General features: G+C 38.3%; 1 protein-coding gene across 4 annotated transcripts in view; it reads right to left on the bottom strand.

The window, feature by feature from the left end:
• magi2a (membrane associated guanylate kinase, WW and PDZ domain containing 2a) overlaps nucleotides 1-26,115 on the bottom strand; it is a 311,230-nt gene that overhangs the window by 132,216 nt on the left and 152,899 nt on the right. For all 4 annotated transcript variants that reach the window (XM_036149357.1, XM_036149356.1, XM_036149359.1 and 1 more), the window contains exon 3: nucleotides 10,994-11,113. In XM_036149357.1, the coding sequence (XP_036005250.1) occupies nucleotides 10,994-11,113 (120 nt within the window). The remainder of the gene's footprint in view (nucleotides 1-10,993; nucleotides 11,114-26,115) is intronic.

Genomic DNA, 26,115 nt, shown 5'->3' with positions numbered 1-26,115 from the left:
CTTTGGTCCTCAAAAAATAAACTTCTTGATCAATCACTTAATCTGGATGGCATTCAATTGGCCTCTGGTAATAAAGTAAAAAAAAACCTTGGTGTTATTTTTGATTAAGAGGATGTGTCATTTAAATCTCATATTAAACAGGTTCCCAGGGTTTACTTTTTCCACCTCAGGAATATTCTGTCCAGGAGTGACGCTGATAAACTAGTCCATGCATTTGTTACTTCAAGGCTGGACTATTGTAATTCTTTACTATCAGGAAGTCCACAAAATGCAGTTCAAAGCCTTCAGCAGATCCAAAATGCTGCAGCAAGAGTTCTGATCAACATCATATTTGTCCAATTTTAGCTTCCCTTCATTGGCTTCCTGTTAAATCAAGAATAGAATTTAAAATTCTCTTTCTCACATATAAAGCCCTTAATAATAGAGCTCCATCATATATCAGAGCTCTGATTACCCCGTATGTTCCTAACAGAGCACTTCGCTCTCAGACTGCAGGTGGTTCCTACTGCTGAGTTCTCCTACTGTTCTCCAATTCTGCATTATTTGTTATTTAAACTTTTAACTTTGTTCTCTGTCATTTTTTTCTCTTTATAGAACTACCTGGTTCTGGTTCTGCTGGAGGTTTTTCCTCCCTGTTAAAGGGAAGTTTTCCTCTCCACTGTCGCTTCATGCATGCTCAGTATGAGGGATTGCTGCAAAGCCATCAACAATGCAGACGACTGTCCACTGTGGCTCTACGCTCTTTCAGGAGGAGTGAATGCTGCTTGGAGAGACTTGATGCAACCTGCTGGGTTTCCTTAGAGAGGAAACTTTCTGACCAATCTGGAGAATTTGATTGAATTTGACTTTGTAAAGTGGCTTGAGATGACATGTGTTGTGAATTGGCGCTACATAAATAAAATTGAATTGAAATCCTTTAACTTGATTTACAAAAATCGACACAAAACATAACAATGACGGATTCGTTAAGTTGGTAAGCCGGAAGTCCATAACCTTGTTTTAGCAGTTATGCGATAAATATTGCAACATTATTTTCTGCACTCCTAGAGACTAAGTACACACAAAAAATGTACTTAAGGGATTTTTGCATGTTATGTCCCCTTTAAAGAGCATTAAATGGCTTTCTGATCATAAATAATCTCTGACGGTCCGACAGTTTCAGGAAAATGTGTAGTAAAAGATGATTTTATCTTATTAGGAGGCCATGATATTGGCCTTTTCAACAGTTCTGCTCAGATGTGTTAAAGGTGTGCGTGGGTGTGAAAAAGTTCATGTATTTCTGTCAATTTCGCTACAAAGAATTGAACAGATGGCCCGACTAATTAACCAGCTTATTTCGGTCCGTTATATTTATGTTACTCTATACAAAGAACTGCTGAAAATCTTAATATTCTAAGCAAAAAGCAACAATTAGTAGATGTTTACTGTATATATTAATGTCTATGTATTAAAATACACGCATCGATTTTCTAGAGATGATTATAACTGTAATAATCACCTTGTCAGCCTATTTTAACCGCAGTAATAATTGTTTCTTTTTCAATAAAAGCAACTAAAAATTACAATACCTTTTTAAAATATGTTTTGATTTGTGTCAATAACATAATACTGTGACATTTTTGCTAATTGTATCTCAGTGAGAATCTCACACTTTGTTGGGACAAGGGGAAGTTGGACACCGTTTTTACTTTTGCCCATTGCAATAATAAACCAACTTGACTGCATTGTTTGACAACCAGAATCAGCTAAATGTATTTACTTGAGCTGCAATCTGTCTGAATGAATCGATTGAATTGACATTTTTTGGTAAAGCGCCTTAAGATGACATGTTGTAAATTGGGACTATTTAAATAAACAAACTAAATGAATAAGAAGCTGAACATGGTGGCCATCACAAAAACCACAGGGTCTACACTGCAAAAATGGATCTAAAAATAAGTAAAATGTTCTTAAAGTTAGTGTATTTGTCCTTGATTTGAGCAGGTAAATAATATTATCTGCCAATTACATGAGTATTTTGAGCCCTAAAATAAGATAATTAGACATCCTGCACATGAAATAAGATGATGGAGATGAGTTGTTCCTATTTAAGTGCAAAAATCTCATTCTATTGGCAAATAATCTTATTTACCTGCTCAAATCAAGGACAAATACACTAACTTTAAGAACATTTTACTAATTTTTAGTTCTGTTTTTGCAGTGTATGCGGCATGTTTGATCTAAGTTCAAAACATATTAGCAGCAAAAGACTTTAGTCATTCTTTTCAGCAACAGATTTCATCTTGCAACAATGACAGGTCAGTTTTTTTTAATTGCAATTTGTATTTTACATTAAACAAGAACCAGTCAAAGAACTTAGAGGAGGACAGAAAGAACCAGGTTACAGTTGGTTGCACCCTTCTGATCCACCATGTACTCCCATTTAATTATATTTCATGTCAAAACCCACAAAAAGCAACATATAGGAGTCAAAAGCTACTCAGAAGCTCAACTATCCATCCTCACAAAGATCTGCATACTCAAACACAGACAATTTGACCGGCAAACAGCCACTTATTTTGTTGCCAAACAATTCGATTTTCTTCTCTCCACATCAATCACTTACCAGACATGTTCAAATTGTCTAGGCCTACAGCATACCACTGGGTTTCACCAAAGCTTGGACTGAATTATAAGCATTTCTGGCTCAGTTCTGGTCTCCGGTCAGAGCCAAATACCCACTGTCCCTCTAGGAGCCGCCGTTTTTGCCTTGGCACCGACTCAACAAACCCCTCTACAGTCCTCTAAGTTGATTTTACATTGTTACTATGATTTGATTTGGATACTGGCGGCTGTCCATGCCTCTGAAAGCCTCCATCCGTCACTGTGAAAACATCGCGACTTCTCTTTCAGGGATCTTGATTCTTTTTCATACCCAGAGCTGCCGTTTGCCTATTGTAGTTGTTTTCTAGAGGTATACAGTGCCCTCTGCATTTATTGGCACTCCTGGTAAAGGTGTATTAAAATTTCATGCTTCTTTTGCAGTAGCAAAACGTCATACTGACTTTTTATTTTATTTTATTTTATTTTATTTTATTAAATTCCAACCCATCTATTTATACAGTGACAGAAAACAAACACCACGTTAAAAAAATAACTATCTTTTCAACTATTAAAGGCATCCCCAACAAATATATGTAGCATACATTCATTTAAACATTGCTTTTTAAGATAAACAGTGTCTAATAGGTTTCAGCCATGCCTTCCTACTTCCCTACGGTGTGAACATACGACACAGACGGCCCGTTTCTTAATCTAACCATTAGCATTTGCAATGTAAAAGCGCCTCAGATCTGGATCACCATACCTGCCCAATTAAAAACCCTCACAGACCTAAAACTATGGAGTGAGGATTGTCTTAAAAAGATTTGAATAAATATAAAAGGATATATATACATATACATACATTAATAAATATCCAAGTACAAAATACAAATATAAAAATTTGACATACAAATAAATAAACAAATCTATATAAATAAACATGTCTTTGTAAATATATTTTCGAGATTTGAAAATAAATATGCTTGACTTTGTATGTGGAATCTGCATTTGTGAATCTCCTTTTTCCTTTTATGTCGATGACATAATTTTGAGACATTCCTACTGCACGCCGAGATCCACAAATAAATACCACTAGATTTGAATGCGAAGACACCCACCACTGAACAACCAGCAGATGATATATAAATATAAAACAGCCCAACAACAAAGTAAAAACAAATCTACTCACATTTGTGAACATTAGAGCAACTTTTGTATATCGTTTGTATTACTTATTCTGTATGTTTTTCATGTTTGTATCTTACTGTTTGTTTTGTTCCAGGGACCTCGTCTGCAAATTAGCGTTTTTTTTGTTTTTTTTTTTGTTCTGTCCCTATCAAATAAACGTATTAACAGCAATAAAATAGGATGCCAATTATCCGTGCCGGGTTGCGAGGGGAAGCTGGTGCCCATTGGTACCAGGACAAACAACCATGCACACACAGTCATACCTAAGGGCAATTAAGAGAGACCAATTAACCCAACAGTCATGTTTTTGGTCCCACGCATGCACAGGGAGAACATGCAAACTCCATGCAGGAACAGGGAGTTTGCGTGTTTCTGCTAATCCCAGGCCGGGAACAGCAACACCGACTACCAACACTTAAAAAGTTTAAAACAACTTCTCCGACAACAAACAACGCTGGACAGGAAGTCACGTTGTCGCCGTGCTCTGTAAATCAAATCAAACGTCATTAGATGACATCCACAAGCCAGCCAGTTTGAGAAGTATGCCAGGAAAGAAACTTTTCTGTCCTTCCATCACAAACCACACATTTAAAGAGTCTTAATAATTGACTTTGGTCAGAAGAGACAAAGATTGAGCTTTTAGGCAAAAAAACCTAATGCCAGCTGTACGGTGAAATAAATGACCGGTAAATAAGTTATTTGTGTTATTAATTTGCTGAGGAGCGAGCAGATGGAAATTAGCCCCGGGCTGCAATCTTTTTTAGCAGATATTGCGCATTCGTTCACTAACACACATGTTAGTAACCTGTGTTGGATAAACACATTAAAATAGGACTTTATTTTTTTTTTTAAGTGAAAAACTGTAGAAACAGGAAGCGGCGTGCGATTGGCCGGCCCACATGTAAGTAGTGTTGTTCTGCACAGAGCGCAAATCTGTCAACAGCAAGGTAAAAACAAAATCAGACAAGAGAGTTCACATGGGTGCCACTTTTTAAAAACATTAGATATCTGTCTGATTTAGCACCACAGGAAGAATCACAATTGTTCTGAATAGCACAAACCTGTTATATAGTATTTATCAATCCTGTTATATAATATTCATCAACCCAAACCGACTGTCTGGTCAGTTCTTAATGTGAAATTATACATCTGCAAATAAAAGTCTCTCTTTTTACACATCTTCACTAGGTGAGACAACAAAGTGGGTTGAAAATCCAGCAAAAAATACATTTCAAGGTAACTAGCTGGAGGCGGTGTCTTAAAACAACGATCTTTCAATTCAAAAGATGGGGCAGGGTCCTGACTCTCCTTATGAAGAATTATCGTTTTCTTTCAGACAAATAATGGAATCCGGAGTAAGATACTGCAACACACATTATCGTAAAAAAAATAAAAAATAAAAGGATAAACGCTATATTTGCTTTGGAGACTTTGTAAAATTCAGCAGTGAGCAAAAATCAGCTTCAGCCACAGGCTTGTCCTGAAATAGTTCATGGAAGGTTTGCTTTTAAGAAAGCTTATCTGCTCAGCTGCACTACGGTGCTCCTGGTAGAAAGATCACACATGAGAAGACGACGTGTGAAAATCCACAGGGATTATTTTAATGCACCGGGCTCAAGCATTAGAGACACAGCTAACACAAATGCAGGAAAACACCAGCAGAAGCCAGAGAGATTTAAAAGGGAAAGAAATTAGCTTGTGTCTCCCACTACGTTGGGAAAAAAACGTACTAAAAAAAAAAAAAAATCAACTTTGGATGACACGAGGCCTCCACAGAGGAGCAGAGAAGAGGAGCTGGGGAAAGATTACAGGGACTGTTGGGATTAACAGTCCCAAATAACAGGCATAAATCCTGAAACCTGACGAGATGAATATTTGCCTCTGACAAGAAAGAAAGCGTCAAACTTACATAACACACACCGCCACATGTGCCTCCAGCTCTGGTAAGAATTTTAAATGCATACATCACAGAATAGAATAGAAATAACCTTTATTGTCCCGCAGCGGGGAAAATCAGGCGTACCAGCAGCAAAGTGAAAGGCAAATGGAAAAAAAAATGCAGATGTACAGAAAAGGTAGAAATAAAAGAGGCTGTAAAGTGAACATTTACAACAACACCAAAAAAATACTGTACAGTTATTAAACAAACATACTCAGATTAAAGAGATGTGTAGCCAAGCAGGGTGCTTTTAAAAAATTTACATTTATGCCTAAATAACAATGAATTTGTTGGGAGCAATGATGGTTAAGAGCCTGGATATCACATTTAATTTCATTCTAGAGACCCAATGTTACTCTGCTTCATCCAATCCAAAACAAGTTTTGATTTTTGGTGAGCTTGTCTGGTCAAAACACCTGATTGTGTCCGAATTTCAGCCGCCAACCCAAACCATCCGCTCCAGACAAAAAGAAAATCCATAAAAATCTTTAGAAACTATCCTGGAAACACAAAGACGTTTATTAGCCATCGGTACAAAATGTGTAAAAATGTCCAGCTACGTTTGAAGGAGTCAACATGATGTATTCAAGTCAGAAAGCACCGGGCCAGCAAGGATCGTCACCATACTAAAATTTAAAACTTTACCGATGCCATGATAAATACTCCACATCATTTTTGCTGTTGCAGCAACATTCTTTGAAGGCACAGGGTTTGTTCTGGTTATCAGTAAAATATATGATTAATACAACATGAAAAAATTAACTTCAACTTTCTTAATTAGGGCAACTCCCAAAAATATTGGACAATTCAGCCGTCGCTTAGAGAAATATATTATTTAAATCTCACTTCCCTGTTTAGCTAAACTGTAGACCAGATAATGGCAATAATTTATCCTTTGATTCAGTCATGTGGTGATTTTCATTTATCATATTTGCTTTTCTTTAGTGTGCAACTGTGTGATTCAATTTGCTGATGATATAAATCAATTTTACTATTGAGGAACAAATAAAGAATAATTCTTGACTAAAACTGTGTTTTAACACCAACATGGATTTGGCACATACAAAAATGTATTTAAAAATTTTCAAGAATCTGGTTCATGCAAATATTCAGTCACAGCCCTGTATATACATTTCTGTCTTTCTATTCATTGTATCTGAGCAGTCGTCAGTGTGCAATTGCAGATCAAAGTTTTTGCTTTATTGCTCTCATTGTGAGCAAAACATGCTATAAAAATAACTTTGTTTTTTTTCTTCTTTAAAAATATTTACCTTATTTTTATTTAATTGATGAAAGCCTTTCAGGTACAATAATTACACATTTTATGCACAGTTTTTCGTGGATGCTGGTTCTAGACCAAAATTAGGAATTACTGTCTGCTACCAGTTGTGGACATAAAAAGTCAAGATACTTTATTGACAAAAAATTTCTAACAAAAAAACAGGCATATCTCGACTGCCACGATTTTAAAACTGTTAGTTATCTGTAATCCCATGAGTACAATTTTAAATCTTTTTCCATGAGCAAGACCCTTAGCCTCCAGAATCCACTGCTCACTAAGGGATGAAGACACATTTAATTGGATTGTATGCTGCCGTGACAAATAATAAAGATAATTAACAACAATAATGATCATTTTAAGGACCTTCGCTGGTCAATCGGTCGTTTCCTGGTTTTATTGAATACACAGTAGCACCCGATGCTGCGCACTGCAGCACACTTGGCTGAAAGAGTGTTGCTACACTTTTACAACAAATCATAGAAAAACCATGTCTAACTATTCTAAATATTTCTGGTTAATAATAAAATAAAATAAAATAAAAAACAACTACCGCACAAGGTGTGGAAACTACCGCTGGCTGGCTACCTACGCTAGCAGCTTCCAAGTTAGTTCATAAAAAGCAAAAACGGCCCAATATTTCTCTACACTACACAATGTTTGTAATGTTTGAATCTGCCCCGCAGCTGTGGACCTCCAATAATTACAGGATTACATTGAACAAAATATATTGTAATCCAGTTTAGGATTTATAACGCTTTTCTTTCGTCTGTGAAAACACAAAAAGATGCTTTCACAATTTGTTTAGCATTAGAGCTACCTTACAATAAGACAAGTGATTATAAGAAAAATCTGAACCAAATTGTTCCATAATTATTACAGGTTGCTTAAAATACAGTTCATAACCTGTAATATTGATGATTGTATCACTTTTAAATGTCATATAGAGCAACAACTAGTAAACAAAATTAAAAGTGACCACCTAAGTGCCCACAGACCGAATCACAGGGAAGTCTTCATCGATAAGGCAATTCTTGGTTGTCTGCCATCAAACCTACAGGCCCACATTACCCAGAAACACGCTGTAAACCACCATCTTCGTTTTTCAGGGATTATTCGTGCCGTCCGTTCCTCACGTCTGTATTGAGCTCAGAACAAACCACAGAACCAATTAAATCTGCAGGGTTTCTTACATTAGACATGTTTAAATCTCTTCTTAGAAAATTTTAAGCATCCAAATTGGTTTGCAGGTGCTAGTGCAACAATGTTTGATCTCTTTTGTTAAACCTTTATGCTCCTATTAGTCTTGATGCATTATCTTTTAGGTTCGTTACATGTCAAATGTTTTAAAACTGTTTTTCTATTTTATTTAGCTGCTGCCTTTCTAGGCCAGGATACTCTTGCAAAAAGAGACCTTTGATCTAAACGAGTCAATAAATAAATAATGAATAAAATAATTGGTGACACCTGTATTTGTGGAACAACCCAAAAAAATGGATGGGTAGCTTTCATAAGCATGTCATTAAAAAGTGGAACTGCAGGTAAATTTCTCAACTTGGGGAATAAAGTCAATTATGGTTACAGTCTTCAACAGTCCTCATGAACCTAGTTTTATGTGTTTACCCATTTTCAAAAATAGACATTTCCTCAGACTACTAGCAATGCTAGAATTTATTCAGCTCTTGGTTTACATTCCTGTTCAAATTCTGTGTAAAAAAATGGCAATACTGCCAAACCTCTGCACAGGATAAGCATATCATGAGAATATCGTTCAGACCAATGACTAGAAAAGTGTTTTTATTTGCATGTTTTCCAGTTGAAACACAAATAACCTGTAAACTGTAGATTAATCGGTCAAAGTATTATTATTACTATTATTATTCATAATATTTGTATCATATATTCCGTTGAAATCTGTCTTCTTCTGCATTTAACCCGTCCCGGAGGGAGCAGAGAGCATTCTGGGGCTAAGGGTCTTGCTCAGGAACCCAGACTGACCGTCTGTGGGGGTCGAACCAGGAACCTTGCAGCCATGATGTCTCTCAGTTAATTTGGTTGGTTCAGGGGGTCCATAAGAGTCCAATGGCCCAAATGAGGAAAATACATTTTTTTGGAAGACTAAAATATAATTATTTTAGGATAACACACAAAATCTGAGTTTGTTTGCTTTTTTTGAATTTATGTCTAAAATATTTCCTGAAAATACCTCAATACGCCTGATTTAGAAACATGACTATGAAACAGTTTTTATATGTTAAACTGAGCCGGAAGGGCAGGAAATGGGAATGTGTAGGTATGAAAGTATGAATCGTTAAAAGGGCTAATTGACCCAGAGCTGAAATTAACACACTGAAAGCAAAACGCCTCGTTTTTTTTTTGTCCCACTGGGCCTTTTTGTCTTGGAAAAAAAAACAAAAACAAAAACACAAAACTGTGATTTAGTGAGCAGAATACTAAAACATATTCCTCACCAAAAGCTGTGAATCTGTGAGCCCCAGCCCTGTCTAATGCAAATTCTTCCTTTTAACAAATCTTTGCTGCTGTAACAAATTATTCTAAGTACCCTTCCATTTAAAATTGATTCTTTATCTCTTTATTCTACATCTAATTGGCTATTAAATCATTAAAACACAAAAAAAAAAAAATATGCTGAATGATGGCAAATCAATTAGGCAGAAAAAAAAAAACCTCTCTCTCTCCTCCCATGTGGAAAACAGCTTCCGTCGGCGAAAGGATCCAACGACCCCTCTGGCTGTGGCTTTAAACCGAGCTCCAGAAATGTGATTTTCTACAACCCTCCAGTTTACGGCAGCAGCCTGAGAACGGAGCCTCGTGGGAGGAGGAGGAGAGCGTTATCTATATATTGGCAGAGGTTTTGCTAAGAGTTGGAGGTCGTCAGGCGGACCAAGGGAAGCGTTCTGAGCTCTTTAAATCCGAGCCTCCAGCCTATGTGACCATCTGAGTGTTTGTTTTGATTAGGAAACTGAAGAGCCGCTGCAGCTCAAGGTCTAGGCCATGAGAAAGGCAACACGAAGGTGCTGCCAAAGCGTGTGTGGGCTCCCCCCCCCCACAACTATTCAGTATTTACAGATTCCTTTGAGTGTCCTTGATGACTGATGACGCTCTTCTCAACAGAGCGGGAAGACGGATGCAGAGTTTAGAGCGAGCCATGGACGAGGTGTGATAAACACACCGTCACCAAAAGATTAAAAAAAACAAACAGTCTTGTCATCAGTGTTGTATAGTAACAAAGTAAAAATACTTCACTACTGTACTTAAGTATATTTTGGAGTACTTTATACTTTTCTCAAGTATAAAATTTTTTTGATAACTTTTACTTTTACTTCACTATATTTCTGAACTTAATTGCATACTTTTACTTCAATACATTTTCAATGCTTGCTTTAGTTACTCGTTACAAAAAGAGTAACTAAACCATGTTCTTAGTATGCACCCCCTGGTCTAAATTTTGCCTGCACTTGGTTGTGTACAATTTCAAAGTGCATAGTACTGACCTTACTTGAAGAAGGAAAACTGAAAGCTTACAGAAAGGTTGTATTTTCTATTTAAACTTGGTCTAAATTTCTCCAGCACTTGGTCGTTTACATTATTTTAAGTGAATTTGACTTTCTAAGATTACCAAAATCTAAAAAATGTCATTCAAACTGCATTTGCTTTGTTTTACTTTTTACTTATACTTTTTATTATATTACTTGAGTACATCTATTTTTACAGTAATTGTCATACTTAAGTACAAGACATTTCAGATACTTTAAGACTTTTACTCAAGTAACATTTCAGTCAGTGACTTGGACTTTTACCAAAGTCATATTTTAGAGAGGTACTTATACTTTTACTTGACTCTGAGATTTCAGTACTTTTTACAACACTGCTTGTCATAATGAGGCATACCTTCTGTAAAGAATTGGAAATGTCAGCGAGAAGGATGACGGCAGCCCCCGTTGCCTCGTTAGGCGTGACTCCCCTCCCCCCGAAATCCTCACCTTCATACGTTCCGCTCTCCAGCAGCGCGCCGCTTTTCTCCAATTCCATAAACCGCTCGACGGTCACAAAATTATAATCCACGCCGGGGACCTCTCCCTCCTTGGGCTGCCGGGTTGTGCCTGCGGAGGACAAGAGAGCAATTAGAGCTTCGCCGCCGTGCTGCAGAGGAGTTCTTAAAGCGTTTCAAACAGCCGCTCCTTCACTTTCTCCCTCGCTGTAGAGGAAGTCGGCACTGGACACTGTTCCAGTACAGTGGGCCTCCATAACTATGGCTCTACTTTGATGCAAAAAGTAACACCAGCAGCATTCTAGATTCAGACTTTTGGCGTTAACACACAACTTTGTGCCCCTGCTGGCAACCTGCTTTCATTTCGTACCCTCAAAACAAACAGAAACCGGATCCGGCCCGCCGAACAATTTAGTCCGGCCCTGTGGCTAAATGCATTATCATTATAAAAAAAAAACATTTTTTTTTTTTTTTCAGTGTCCTGTCTGGCAATGTGGCAATAAGATGCCACAAAGAGCTCATCAGATTTGACTTTCACAAGTGGACAAGATAAAAGGAAGAGAATGATAAAACAATTATTGAAAAAAACATGTACTTCGTTTAATTGAAAATATGCAGTTCCTATATTGTCCACGAGTGTTTTAATTAGCAGATTAAGCTTCAGGTGTGGAAAAATTCAAATCATTTCTTAATTTTTATCTGTTTGATGTATTTTATCATGCAGGACATGTTTTTAAGTACCAAAAAATGTGAATAAATGTTTTTCAACATCGTATTATCACTGTGATCAGTTCTTATGCATAATGCACAAGTAAATGTTTAACTGAGTAAAAGTATTGTTGAAATTGCACATATTTTTCTTAAAAACGCTGAGGTTATTCATAATATATTGTGTAAAAGTGAAATTAACTTAATATAAAAATCAACAAGTCCACATTTATTAGTTCTATTTAATCTTGCAATGAGTTAACTCGTGTGGCCCTCTTGAGATCAGATTAAGCTGAATGCGGCCCCTAAACCAAAATGAGTTTGACACCCCTGGTTTAGTATCTTGTACAGAGGACCTCAGATTTGGACGGAGCTTAACGAGAAGCTAAAAATGTCAAATTCTCTCTCATGTTTATGGATAAACTGGTTGATGCTACAATGCAGTTTCTGTAGAAATGTCTCATATTGTTCGTTCCGTCTCTACAAACTACACCAAACAAAAAAAAAGAACCTAGCTTTGGCTGACGTTTTAACCCGATCCCTCTCTCCATTAAACGTCCTTTTTAATTTGTCCCATTTGTCCCCCTCTCTCCTGCATGACAAAGGTCGACCATTGGAGCTTTTAGCCGGTGGAGGAAAGGACAACGTACTAATTTGGCAGCTAAGTGATGCAATTTGGACACCCAGAGGTGAAATCCAGTGCATTTGCATAGAGGTGACAGCATGTCAGGACTCTCCACTCATAGCTGCAACGTTTCACTCTGCAGTCGCCACGTTTTGAGTCAACTTTACTGACTCTTAAGGTTCGTGCAGGAGCTCCTAAAAAATGTTTTACAGCGATCAAGACGTGGCACAAACAACTTCCTAAATGTTCTTTCTTCGCCGTGTGCTAATTAGACTTGTTAAAGCCGATCCCAGCTGTGATAACACGCAGCACTCGAACCCCCGAGGAGCCGAATGGGTTTTCCACATCTGAGGACATTGTTCAAACTAAAAGCAGAGCTTGGATAAACAGCGTTGTTAGTGCCTTATACTGTAAATAGTTACTATTTAAGTGTGGAAACACAACTAGGGGATAAAAATAATCCGCCATCCTTATGTTTTCAACTCCCAGGTGTCACACAAAAGTTAACAGACATGCATAGGGCTGCATGATATCACAAAATCTTATGGTGGTGATAATACTGGTAAATACTGTGATGCATTTTGGGCAAAGTCATTTGTATTTGGGGTTAAGCCTGTGGTTCTCTGTCCAACTGGCTAAATATGACATTAGCATGAAAAATTCTAAGTTCTTGACACTTGGAAGATGTTAGCCAACAACTGTAGCACTCCAAACAGTGTTTTGCAACATGAACGTTGCACAGACTGATATTGCGATCGCCATATATTTGGGATATATTGTGCAGACCTAACGGACGGATGAGTTAAAGCCGTCCTTCCCAGAAGCTGAAGTCTTTGTATGAACAAACGGCATAAAAGAAATGAGAGAGAATGGGAAAAAGAAATAAATAAAAACATAAATCAAGATAATTAAATGAAAAATTTTTTAAATGTACCCTAATTTTGTAGATGTATAAAAGCATTACTGATCCTTACTCTACAAGTTATGGAGCACATAGCGTTTTATTAACAATTTTACTATGATACATTACATTATGTTAATTATAAAGTCAAGCATTTAGACATAAACTCGCCACGGATGGATGAGGTCATACATGAAACCCTGAAGCTGAGCATCGATACAGAAAGGGCAATGGCCTTTGGTGGCACCATGCTGGGACGCACCAACCAGTAGGAACTGATTACTGGTGATACCTTGTTTTTTTTTTACGGCTGTTGTGGCTTTTTTCACCAGTAGATAGAAGATAGAAGGAAAAATGGCGAGATAAGTTATGTTACGGGTCTACCTGTAACGTACCACAGCGCCGAATGACCGCCTGAGGCAGGATTATAAACTAAAAATGTTAATGCTGCCACTGTTACAGTACAGGATGTAATTGATTCTCCTGCTCCGACCAGCATTGCAGTTCTGACCGTGTCACTGATGCCGGGCGTACACTGCACGATATTTTCAATCGTGGCACTCAGATATAGCTCAAACTGTTGAAGAATCGTTCCATAAAAGGCAAAAACTCATACAGTGTATTGCCTGGCTTGAGATAGTTTTGAAGAACAAGTCACGCAAAAGTTGTGCAGAACAAGGCAGCAGGGAAAGAAAGGAGCTTAAAGTCTTACTTTTCTACATTAAAACTCATTCGCCTCAAATGTTGAAGAAGCTAATGTCACACCAGCAGCTAAATGATGTGTTAAGAAAGCCGTGGCTGATTTATTTATTAAATCAATCTGTTGACGTCAGTACATTTTGTACCGTAAGGCGACACGCTGGGAGCAAAACAGCTCAATTTCTTAAATTGGAAACTTTATGCTCACAAATAGCCGCAGTCGCCTCTATAGTCCGGTTTCTTTGTTGCTTCTAGAGCTAACTGCAGCGAGTTTTTCCAGCTGCAGCTCCCAAACTGTGGATCAGTCTCTGATTATCCATAAGAACCGCCAGAACCTTGGGTGATTACATTTGTTTTGCAGTATTGTTTTATTTATCATAACTGTATTTTTTTTGCTTTTAACATTTTATGATCTTATTTTACCTGCAAAGCAGTTTGGCTTATTGTGTGGAACAGTTCTACATAAATAAAGATTGATTGACTGGTGTAGCTATCAGATAAAGTGAGTCTAGTTCTCGCCTCTCAGCTTCGGGGTTTTCTTTGCTTTAAAATGTCAACTAGTTACTTTGGGGCCAGTGAGATTACTCAGTCTTCTCTTTCTTCTGTTTACACAGGTAGTTTGCAGCACTCCGGGGTTCCTTATGACAAGACCTTCTCCATTCATAGCGGTGCTTTTCCACTTAAGAGACACAGGGCTCCGAAGGCTCTTCGTGTTAGAAAAGGTTGGTTTTAAAATTACTTAAATGCGTTGAAAACTGAAGGTTAATTTATGTTTTATTAGATTTTTCTAGCTCCAAAACACGATAAAATTTACACGTTAGGAAGGCCCACAAATAGATGTTTGTGTGAATTTGCTGCAGTTTTCAGACTGAAATGGAAACAGATCAGAAAATATATTTTATAAAATCTCATCTTGTCCATTAAGCAGATAAAACTTTACAACCATTGGAAAAATGGTAAACAGTTCTGTAATCCCTAAATATGCTATAAAAACACCAGAGTTGACCAAAATAAAGTATGAATTTCTAGTCAGTGTAATTAAAGATCAGTCGGTTAAAGATGTACTTTTGGATTGCTTTATTTTCCAGTTTGGATGTTTTTTTTTCCCCCCAACTTAGAAGAAAGTAAATTATTCATGTCTGATTTTTTGGCTGAGGAATGATCCGGTCCTACAGTAGGTTGTCAAATATTTTCTGGGGCATCTTTCAAAAGCAAGATGAAATTTAGAAAAGAACAACATTTCATGTCAGTATTTTTAAAGTTACGAGTTCAGGCAAGTAATTAAAAATGATAGATGGCTAAAAGCAACCCGCTGATAAAAGCTGCCGCAATCTAAAACTGGCTATATTTAGTCAAGTGCTAAATAATGTACTTTGTTCCCTTTTATAACTGAAGAAATGGGACTTTAATAATCAAAGTTTTATTTTAGTTGAACCAAGGTCAGCAAAGATAAGTCAGGAAGCTTTTACTTGGTTATTTTAAGCTCAGATTCATTTGACTCAAAGCTCAAATGCGAGGGATTTATGACCGCGTCCTATGTGAGAACCACCAAGCTTGAAATTAAAATAAAAAAAAGGAGAAATCAATTTAAATCTGTTGTTTATGGAACACCTCATCACCTAAAACTGCTTTCATCCAAAGTCCTTCAAAATATTTTTACTTCTCTTAGATTTAGCCGCAACCACTTTTTCCTCCCGGATGGGAAGCCTGAAAAGTTGTAGTTAATCTCCTTTAGGTGTTAAACTCAGCCTGTGTTATTTTACAATCCCAGGCACTCTCCTAGAGTTTGTTCTCAAATATAAATTATATAAATCATATTTTGCCAATTAAAAAACGCGTAAAGATGTAAAATAGTCCACCCAGTTACCTGGGTGTTTATATAATCCTTAATTTAAGTGTAGCAGAAATTCTACATGTAAGAAATAGACCTGAATTTCCATGCGCCTATAAATTTGTGGAAAAAAAAAAAAAAGAGTATGTTGATGTGAGTTAAGAAATCTGATGCTCACAGTGTAGTTTATGGGAGTTTAGAATGGGAGGCAGATCCTTTAGCTATCAGGCTCCTCTCCTGTGGAACCAACTCCCAGTTTTGGTCCGTGAGGCAGACACCCCGTCTACTTTTAAGACTAGGCTTAAAACTTTTCTTTTTGACAAAGCTCATAGTTAGAGTGGCTCATGTTACCCTGAGCTACCTCTATAGTTATGCTGCTATAGGCTTAGGCTACTGGAGGACATCAGGGTCTATTTTTCTCACTCTACTGAGTTCTACTGTTCTCAAATTTGCATTGCTTGTCGTCATTTCAGCTTTTAAAACTTTGTGTTCTCTCTCTTTTTTTCTTCATAGAAGGTACACCTGGTCTGGCGTTCTGTTAGCTGTGACATCATCCAGGGAAGACAGATCATCCACTATTACCATCTAATGTAGAACAGATTACCGGATCAATGTGTGCTTCTGTGTCGCTCTGCTCTGTCTTCTCTAACCCCCAGTGGGTCGAGGCAGATGACCGTTCATACTGAGCCTGGTTCTGGTTCTGCTGGAAGTTTTTCCTTCCCGCTAATGGGTGGTTTTTCTTTCCACTGTCACTTCATGCTTGCTCAGTATGAGGGATTGCTGTAAAGCCATGGACAATGCAGACGACTCTCCCTGTAGCTCTACGGTTCCCCAGGAGTGAATGCTGCTTGTCGGGACTTTGATGCAATCAACTGGTTCCCTTAGATGGGAATTGTTTTTTTTTTTACCATTCTGTATATACTGATTGAATTTGACTTTGGAAAGTGCCTTGAGATGACATGTTTTATGAATTGGCGCTATTATAAATAAAATTTAATTGAATTGAATTTATCAATGCCACACAACTTTCTGAGGCAACCATCGCTATAAAATAATGAATCTGTTGAATAGAGGCTCCTTTTATGGCACAACTTAATCCAACAGCTCCTGATTAGATGATCATTTGATAACGACTGCATCGTCTTTTGAGAAGCCCCTTCAAGGACAGTCAATTTTTTTTATTTTATTTTTTTTATACGCACATGATCTTGATGTCACCATCACATGGACTAACATGAAAGCCTGTTTGCACTCCTGCCTGCTTGCAGATCCCTTCATAGCAAAAATCAATACGCCAGAACACAGAGAGAGTGATTTGTTAAGGCTTATGAGAACAAACAAGCAGCAGGGAATGGAGAAAAGAGAAAGTGATTGTCTGAGCATGTGTCGCACCTCCAGAGGAGAGCTTGTTGATTGTGTCTGCTGGCATGCCGGGGGGTTGGGGGGGGGGGGCTTGTGTACCTCTCAGATTAGCCTTCCTCTAAGGCAGAGTTACTGATTGAGCAGCAAACACACACGCACGCAGACATGTTTTCAAAGAAGACCTTTGATGTGGCAGAACTATATATAGCTGCATCTTGTGGTAGGGATTTCTCAGGGACAGCACATTTTCTTTTAAAAGGAGGCAACCACAAGGCCAGTCAATTTATGACATGTTCTGTGTCTCTGGAGAGCTGGAAAGACTTTACATGAGGTTATCGCTATCATCACATCTTTATTACAGAAATCTATAAGAGGCTCTTTTTGGGTTGAATCAAGTGTTTATCTCTTATTTCTCATATTTCTTATATCTCAACAGGTGTATAATGGGTTCGATGCGCAGCAAAAAGAAAAAGCGCCCAGATCTGATTAAATTTGAAGGTAAGCGATCATAGAGATGATCAGGGGTAGGGTTAGGGTCAGGGAAAGGGCAGCCAACATCGCTGCAGATCCCACACATCCTGGACACAACTTGTTTAGACTTTTACCTTCAGGTTGATGCTACAGAGCTCTAAAAACCAGCTGCCACATAAACAGGTTCTTCCTACAGGCTTTCAGTCTGAGAAACACAATTAAGATCTCATACCCTGAGTAGTCAGCTACTGTAGTCTGAAAAAAAGCCTATTTGCACTATCACAACCTGACTCCTTCTCGTTTTAATATATATATATATATATATATATATATATATATATATATATATATATATATATATATATATATAGAGCGATAGATGTCTGGACACTGTAAGCTTTTGACATGTTCCTTGTTTGTGCACACAATATTGGCCAATAAAGTTAATTGTGAAAAGCATCCAGTGTCATGTAAACTACTGTTTGCTCGTGTGGAACACGTGTTAACACATTGCTAGAGTAGAAAGACATTGGCCACGATGTGTGAAAAGCAACTGTTGCTGCTCATCTGCCACTTTGTAAAGAGCTTTATGGCAACGTATGAAGCCCAAACTCCATATTAAGAAAGGTTTTTCATAAATATGGACCTTTAAGACAGAAGACGGCTGCAAATCCCTGGAAATGATAGGAATTTTAAACATGTTAACCGCAAAGTTCTTGACACAACTTGACCAAACGTCTCTGAGCCCTGTCTGAAGAAAGTCAAACAGTCTATAATCAACAGGGGGAAGTAATTTCCCTTCATCGTTTTGTGCCTTTGCAGCCGTTTCACACTCAGCTTTTTCAGGTAAAACACGGTTGGTGCAGCACAATTCGAACTGACCACTGGTCAGTCCTTGCCTGCCAGGGAGTCGATTCATACACAGCTTGACAGTTTACTTGAATTTTATACATTCCACTCAGTCTGATGTAAGGAAACCAGGATATATGACTCCAAATCTACTCAGCCATATCTGACTGGTTTAAGGGTCGTAGTCGGACCGAATGATCAGAGCGTAAGAAAACATTTTCAGATAATGATCTACAATCGAACAGAAATATCTTTGTGAAAATGCATCCCCATAATTAATCAAAATGTGTTACTACATGAAAAAATAAACCAATTTCCAATACCTGGATACCAAACGGTTAGTTTAAACAAAACAACAATGCAGCGGTACAAAATGGTGCAACAAGAAACCAACATGGAGCCCAATAACACCTTATATAAATGTCAAGCACAGTGGTGGAGGGGTAATGATATGGGCTTGTTTTGTCCCATGGGACATTTTTTTCTTTTCTCTGAGCACTTTTTCTTTATGATTATAGAGAAAAATGTGAGGTAATCACTGTTACAGCTGACGTTAGGCCCAAACTGGGTCATCTACAGGACAAATGGACCCAGCAGCCAAATTCCCACAGCCAGGTTAAGATGAAAAGAATGAAGGTGCTAAAACTTCAGCAGCAAAAACCTGGATTACATTCCCCCAGGAACCAGAGAACTCCAGCTATGACTGGACTCAGAGAGAGCAGAAGTAATCCAGAGGGTAGCCCTTTAAGGACAACGGTGACTTCATTCCTACTGCAAAGAACACAAAGATACCAACTGAGTTATCCCATAATTCCACATCCTCCGCTCCAGTCCGAGTCTGCTGCGTTCCAGACTGCCTCCGTGAGTCTGTGAAAAGCAACGCCTACTACTCAGTTACTCCGTCCAGCTCTGCTCCAAGGTTTCTGGGTGCCCAAAGATGTGCGATCATCATCATTACAAGCAGAACGCAAATCTGGAGAGGCTTACATTTCTAATTAAATGTGGAAATGACAAATCTGCTTCCTGGTCTGGTGCAAAAAAAGAGTGGTTTACATCCGTAATTTAAATGAAACAGTTAATTTTAACCCCATGCTTGCTCAGCATGAGGGATTGCTGCAAAGGTCAATGACTCTAGGCTTTCACAGTTTTTTTTTTTTTTTTTTTGGGATAATTGACAAAACGATCAACTGAATCCGACCAATTCGTATCATAACTAAGAATGAATTTGAACTCAAATCTGTCAATTATATGAGTATATTGGATTGATTTGTTCAGTATTTCTGAATATTGTCTTGCAAATTTTGTTGAGATTTGATATGATTTTTTTTTACATTTATTGATTTATAAAGCGCTTTGAAACATCCAAAGTACATATAATAAAAACATAAATAAAACCACCTAAATAATCCAGTTTGAAAGATATGTGCAAAGGAAAAACTGAAGACCTCTCTGAGTAAATTAATCATCAATTTGCTTCTAGAAACCCCCGGTTCAGTGATGGCATAAAAATCCAAAGTTAGTTTGCTCCAGAGTGTGTTCTAGCTTAGTCCTTGAAACATCCAATAAAATCTGACCGGACGACCTCCAGGACCTGCAACGCATACAAACACTTTATCCAAATAAGTGCAACGTTGTTTGAATCAACTGAGAAGTTAACTATTTTACACAAAACAGATAAAAACTGAGAACCAAACCAAATTCGAAGCAGAAAGATGTGAAGTACAAATAAAGAAAAAAAAGGAATAATCATGAAAAGAAAAGCAGGTGTAGATGAACAAGGAGCCAAGAAACTTGCAGTGTGTTGCATAATTAAAGCGTGATATAGACGGATAGCCTGCAGGCATGATTTGGTTCAGTGGGGTTGTAAACAGATAAAACACGACACGATAAGCCATGATTAATTTACTCAAACGCACTCGCAGCCGCACTTGCATGCTCGAATAACGTATGAATTCACCTTTATATGCTTTAAAAACAACAAAGCTCAAACCGCAGCAGGTCATTTGTCTTTGTTAAAAGCCCCGGGTTGCACTTTGGAGACGCGGGGGACGACCAACGAGACGAGGAAGCAATCCACCGCCCTATGGAGGCGACGGAGGTGAGCCGAACGTGAATGGGAGAGGAGAAAACAGGTGAATGAAGGGAGTTCATGCTGCTCTGAAATTCTTTCAGAAGTCCACGGCCGCAATTTCGCTCGCCGTCAACGTCCCTCAGAGCCGTTTGGTTAATAAAGCAGCGTAAAGGCGTGAGCTCCGCGTGGAAAGCAAACGCTGCGTGACCTGCGCTACGTCGGCAATGAATTACAGGTAACAAGACGAGGCTCGACAGCAGCCCTGAGCCATCTCTGGAGAGCAGAGCGTCTGGCCTCGGATTTAAATCCGCCGTACTTCCTGGAGCATCGCAGGCAGAGACTCTACTACTGTGCGTTGACAATGCGGCGCTCAGAAGCCCGGAGGAAAAGATTACGCGACAAGCACTCAAAGAAATCCTCACCAAACATCTGTGGAGGGGGAAAAAACAAAAGACACGACGTGGCACGATACAAACTTTTGTGTTTCATTTTACTCCAAAATGTACAAAACTGGAACACAGGACGCATGACTAATCAAGAGATAATGATTCATGCTGATGTCAGGGGCTTGAAAATGAACGCTCGTTGCTACAGAGATTAAAAGCGGGAGGAATTACGAGGCATAAATCTTCCATATTCCTCGGCTTGTTCTGTCCTGGTCCTTGATTTGGTCTGAATAATAATTGTGTTGTTTGTCTTGACTTTCAGTTCAATAAAATGCTTCTGTAGGTGAAGCAGACATTAATTTTCGTATTAGCTTATTGTTGCTACATGCATGCTGGGTATGAGGGATTGCTGCAGGGTCAGCAACAATGTATGCGTCGATGACTCGATCCAAACTGTTGAGTTTCCTTAGATAAAAAAAAAAAACAAAAAAAAAACAAAAAAAAAAAAAAACTCTAGACCAATCTGGATGATTTGATTAAATTTGGTTTGATGATTTTTCGGTGACTTTTGGAAACTATGATTTACAATTCAATTACTTTCACTCACGCACTGCAAAAACAGAACTAAAAATAAGTAATTTTTTCTTGAAATGAGTGTATTTGTGCTTTATTTGAGCAGGTAAATAAGAATAAGATTTTTGCACTTAAAATAGGAACAACTCATCTCTATCAACTTCAGTGCAGGATATCTAATTATCTTATTTTAGGGGTAGAAATCCTCTTTCCATTGGCAGATAATCTTATTTACCTGCTCAAATCAAGGACAAATGCACTCATTTCAAGAAAATGTTACTTATTTTTAGTTCTGTTTTTGCAGTGTGACGACACAAGATGGAGTTATTTTTGTTTAAAGTAGAGTCTTGTTTGTACAACCTAATAGCAATTTGAGCCCAAATCTCAAATTCAACTCCCCGTTTCTTAACTAGCTGAAGGACTTCCTGGTAGTCGTTCCAAATAATCGACTGAAATGCTGTTAGCATGCTTTTCAGTTCTGAACAAAATCTTATTCCTTATTTTTGATCACCCTAGTGTTTGGACCTAGTCCTTGGTATATTTAAGAAAAAAAACTGAATTGAAGACCTTATAGACCTGCCAGCCACACAAAAGCTTAGCAATTTGGAACAAGTAATTCCTGTAAGTAGTAATTCAGACAAATGAGGACATGGTTTGTTAAATAATTGTCTTTGTGGGACTGCAGCTTTTTATGTTTAAAAATACAGATTTTTATTTACTTGTCCAGCAAAAGTGAGCTATTATTGTTAATTCCAGAGATAAAATCATTTTTATACTTGTTGACTTATGAACGCCTATCTGAAGGTTATTATTTAACTATTCTTTCTAAACACACAGAAAAGGCATACTTTAAATAAGTGAAAAAATTGGACTCTTATTTAAGCAAATAAAACATTGTTTCAGGACTGGTGTCCTTAATGGAAAATATGGTCTATATACCAATCTTTGCACAATCTCTCCAGTTTATTCTTCCAATGCCTTTGGTAGAGAAACAAATCCACAGCATCAAGACTTCAGAGTAAGCATTAAGTGCTTCTCCACATACATGATTCTTTGATTCGTTTACGTTTGTGAGGACAACAGTTTTTTCCCACCTGGAGTCTCTCAGAAACAGCCTGTTGGCAAAATCTGGAGGGATAATGACCGGCAACCAGTTTGTAACCTTAAATTTGAATGCACACAGATTATGCAGCCAGACAATATTCCACGGCACAGTCCACGTCCTAATAGCTGAAAAAATAAATAAGGTTCTGGTCTAGTCAAAGTCTGCTTGACCATAACACTGATGCTCAGGAAAAACTCCAATGTGGCTAAGTTCTTTTTGTTGTTGTTGAATAACTGGACACTAAAAACAGCTAAGTTGAAGTGCTTTAGATCTCCTATAGTTAAGAAGTCAGAGTTTAAGACAGGATTATCTGTCTTATTGTCTTCAGAAGTCTCCAGGTGTGAACTCTCTTTCGTTCCATGTTGCTTTTTAGACGATAGCTTTGTACGTGAGTCTCTTTCACACCTTAAAAACGCAGCGTCACGACCGGCCAAGGCGGCGTCAGCATGACCCATTGTAACCATTCTAATCCAGCCATTTGTCAATTAGGAAGTGACGGGCAGCTGTAATGCCCCTGCATTAGTGGGATGGATTAGTTTCTCATTCAGCAGCCGGGCTGCCGCCCTTGGGTGAAGCGCGCTGATGAAGGACGGCAAACTGTGGCGCCACGTCACCAAAAAGCTGCTTTCGCTGCACTTCGCCTTCGCAGACAGCACAGCTAGCCATGTGCTTATTCACCGCTTTCACTGATGGAACAGAGCGGCGGCTTAATAAACTCCGATTACGCAATAAAGTGTATTGAGGAAGGGAAGCGCGGGGTGGATGCTGCTGGGTTTTTTTTCGCTCAGCTAAAGATGAAAGTTAATATCGCAGCTCTGAAGTCTAATCACATTGGAAGGGTTTTGATCTGAAAAGAAAAAGGCACTTCTTGGACTTAAAACCTGATGCGCGCAGTCGTTTTTTGCGAGATATCAGAATAAATGAGATTTTCAGGTTTATTTGAGTTCAGTGAGAATGAGAGTGTTGTTCTGCCGGTTATTGACAGCCAGTGAGGTGAGAGAAAGCCAGACGGCGAACCACCCTCCCTCCGCTGTCTACTGGCCTTCTGTCGGCCTCTCCTGAATCCCATTAATAGTTCTGCCCTCCAGGAGGTGCTAGGTAGACGGCCTGTAATGCAACCAGAGATATTGATGACCGCATCATTCCCCCAAGGAGGCAGGGGAGGAGGGGAGAACGACAGGAGGCCTGATAAACTGATTTAGAGGCAGGAAAGAAGGGATTGCATAAAGACTTTAATACATCACCTGTGTTTGTGAGAACCACTGAAACCTGCAGCATCCGCGGCACTTAAAGACGAGAAAACCTCCACAGAACTAAACTTTCCCCAAAGTTAAATCATTCTCACATATATTACCTCTGAGTAAACGGTCAGTCATATTTTATTCTATGCAAAACATTTAGCATAATACTCTCTTGTAGCTTGTCAGCTCACAACAGCCTCTCCTCGCCGCTTGACAAATGGGCACAATAATGCTTTCTGCTTCCCCCCCAAAAAACACTAGCTGGGTATTTTCTCCACTGAATTTATGCTCCTCACAAATCCAAAGCCCCTTTCCGACTGAATCATCAGAGAAACAAGTGTTTGTGCGTTAAAAGCGCCAGCTCCACACAAGCTGCAAAGACGCCACAACAAATAAAACGGACGATAAATCGCGCGTTTGTCAAAAAGTCGTGCCTCGTCTGAGCCTGAAGCAAAAGCAGGACCCTTAGCAGGTGTATTTAGTACAGCAGGTTGGAGCGTACTTAATCCCTTCTAAAATCAAAATTCCTCTCTAGATGGGTAGAAACTGCTTGAAGTAAACATTTAGCATGATATAAAGTAGTCCATTTTGATTAACAAATCTAAGGGAATTGCTTTAATAAAACATGTTTAGGATGCTGAGCCACATTGACGTTAAATTAATTCAGACACCCTATGAAAGCCCGTGTTTTTCTAATATATTTGACGTTTAATTGTGATAATAATTAAAGGTGCATCATTTGACTTTTTAAAATGTATACGTCAGTAGCTCACTCTGGTTTCATACAAAGTTTTTAGGAAAGATTATCACGTCTTGCTGGCATATTAGTTATTTTGGTGTTTTAAGCCTTGTTTTTGCTCAATTTGTTAGTAAATATAGCATTTCATTTTTTTTTTTTTTACGATTTTAACGGAAGTATTTACTGCTCATACGCAGCAGGGGTTAAAACAAGGAAGTGGCTAACAGCTATTATCATCTCCAGGAGAAACAACAATTAAGAATGGCCAAGATCTAGTGGAATAAAAATGAGGCTGATATGAGGCTCTTAAAGTTTCTGTTAGATCGGTTTATTTAATTAATAACGTTGGTCTTCAATCAAGCTGAGCTGCCTCTTTATTGCGAGGCTTTGCAGAGGGTCAGGCTCAGTCTGGCATTATTTAATTTTGACTTATTTATTAAGCAAACCAGGGTTATGATAGTTCTGCGATACTGTTGCCAGATGGCGCCACGTCTGTTTATATCTGCTAATCGTGCCCGGTGCTGGGGCTTTTTTTATCCACAAAAAGTACGATCAAAACATTATGAGGATGGAGGCTTGGTGTATATAACCTTATTTTATCATGACCAAATGGTTTTTGGGTTGTTTTAAAGCAAATACAGTGGCTATATAGCTTTTAAACTTTAAATAAACAATAAAAACTGAAGAAAAATTATTAAAAATGTTTTTGTAAAATTTTATACAAAATAAAAGATCCCCCCCATTCAGTCCTACCTTAATAGCTAACATCCCACACAGGCGTATCACATAATCTGCACATGATGGGAACTTCAATCATTATTGGTCCCTGTTAAAACTGAATGTTGACGTGTGGGTGGATGCCAAGTTGACGTCCAGGAAATCAGCCATTCTAATGTCCAGAAAATAGACAACAACTACCAACATACCCAATTCTGACTAGAGAAGTGAGCTCACCCTAAATGCAGATCACAATATGCTAAAAAAAAGCCTAAAATGCTAACACAGAAGCTCCAGCAGGCTGTGCTACTGCTTAGAGTTACTTTCATCAAATGTGGGCAAGGAAGAAACATCTTTTTGCAAAGCAGGACTGAATGATATTCTCCAGATAGGTTTAAATTGAGCTAATGAGATGATCATAAACATCCACCATGAATGCTACTGCGCATCAGAGGGTGCTTGAGGAAAATACAAGTTTGTCTGGACAGCAATGAAAGCAACATGTCAGTGACTCAAAAGATCCCAATAAATCCACCAAGAAGTGGCCGAGAAATAAATAAGACATGGAAAGTGCTGGCCTAGTCAAAGCCCAGATCGTCATCTCTCTAATATAAGGAGCAGGTGCCAATGTTTGGTCTCTACCTTGAATCAGATCACTCGTTAATTATGTCAATTAGACGTCTTGAAAAAGAGATAAATACTAAATGTGGTGTGCTTCCATTCATGCCATCGAGTAGAAAAAGCAGCAAAACTCTGGATTCACAGAGGTAACGTACCCATCATCATCAAAACCATGTATCATAGAAAGCCGACTCCTCCGCAGTTCTTTAAGTCCA

Source organism: Fundulus heteroclitus, chromosome 17 (assembly GCF_011125445.2).
Source record: "Fundulus heteroclitus isolate FHET01 chromosome 17, MU-UCD_Fhet_4.1, whole genome shotgun sequence".
In the NCBI taxonomy this organism is placed as follows: Eukaryota; Metazoa; Chordata; class Actinopteri; order Cyprinodontiformes; family Fundulidae; genus Fundulus; species Fundulus heteroclitus.
This window is presented reverse-complemented; position numbering and strand designations above follow the sequence as displayed.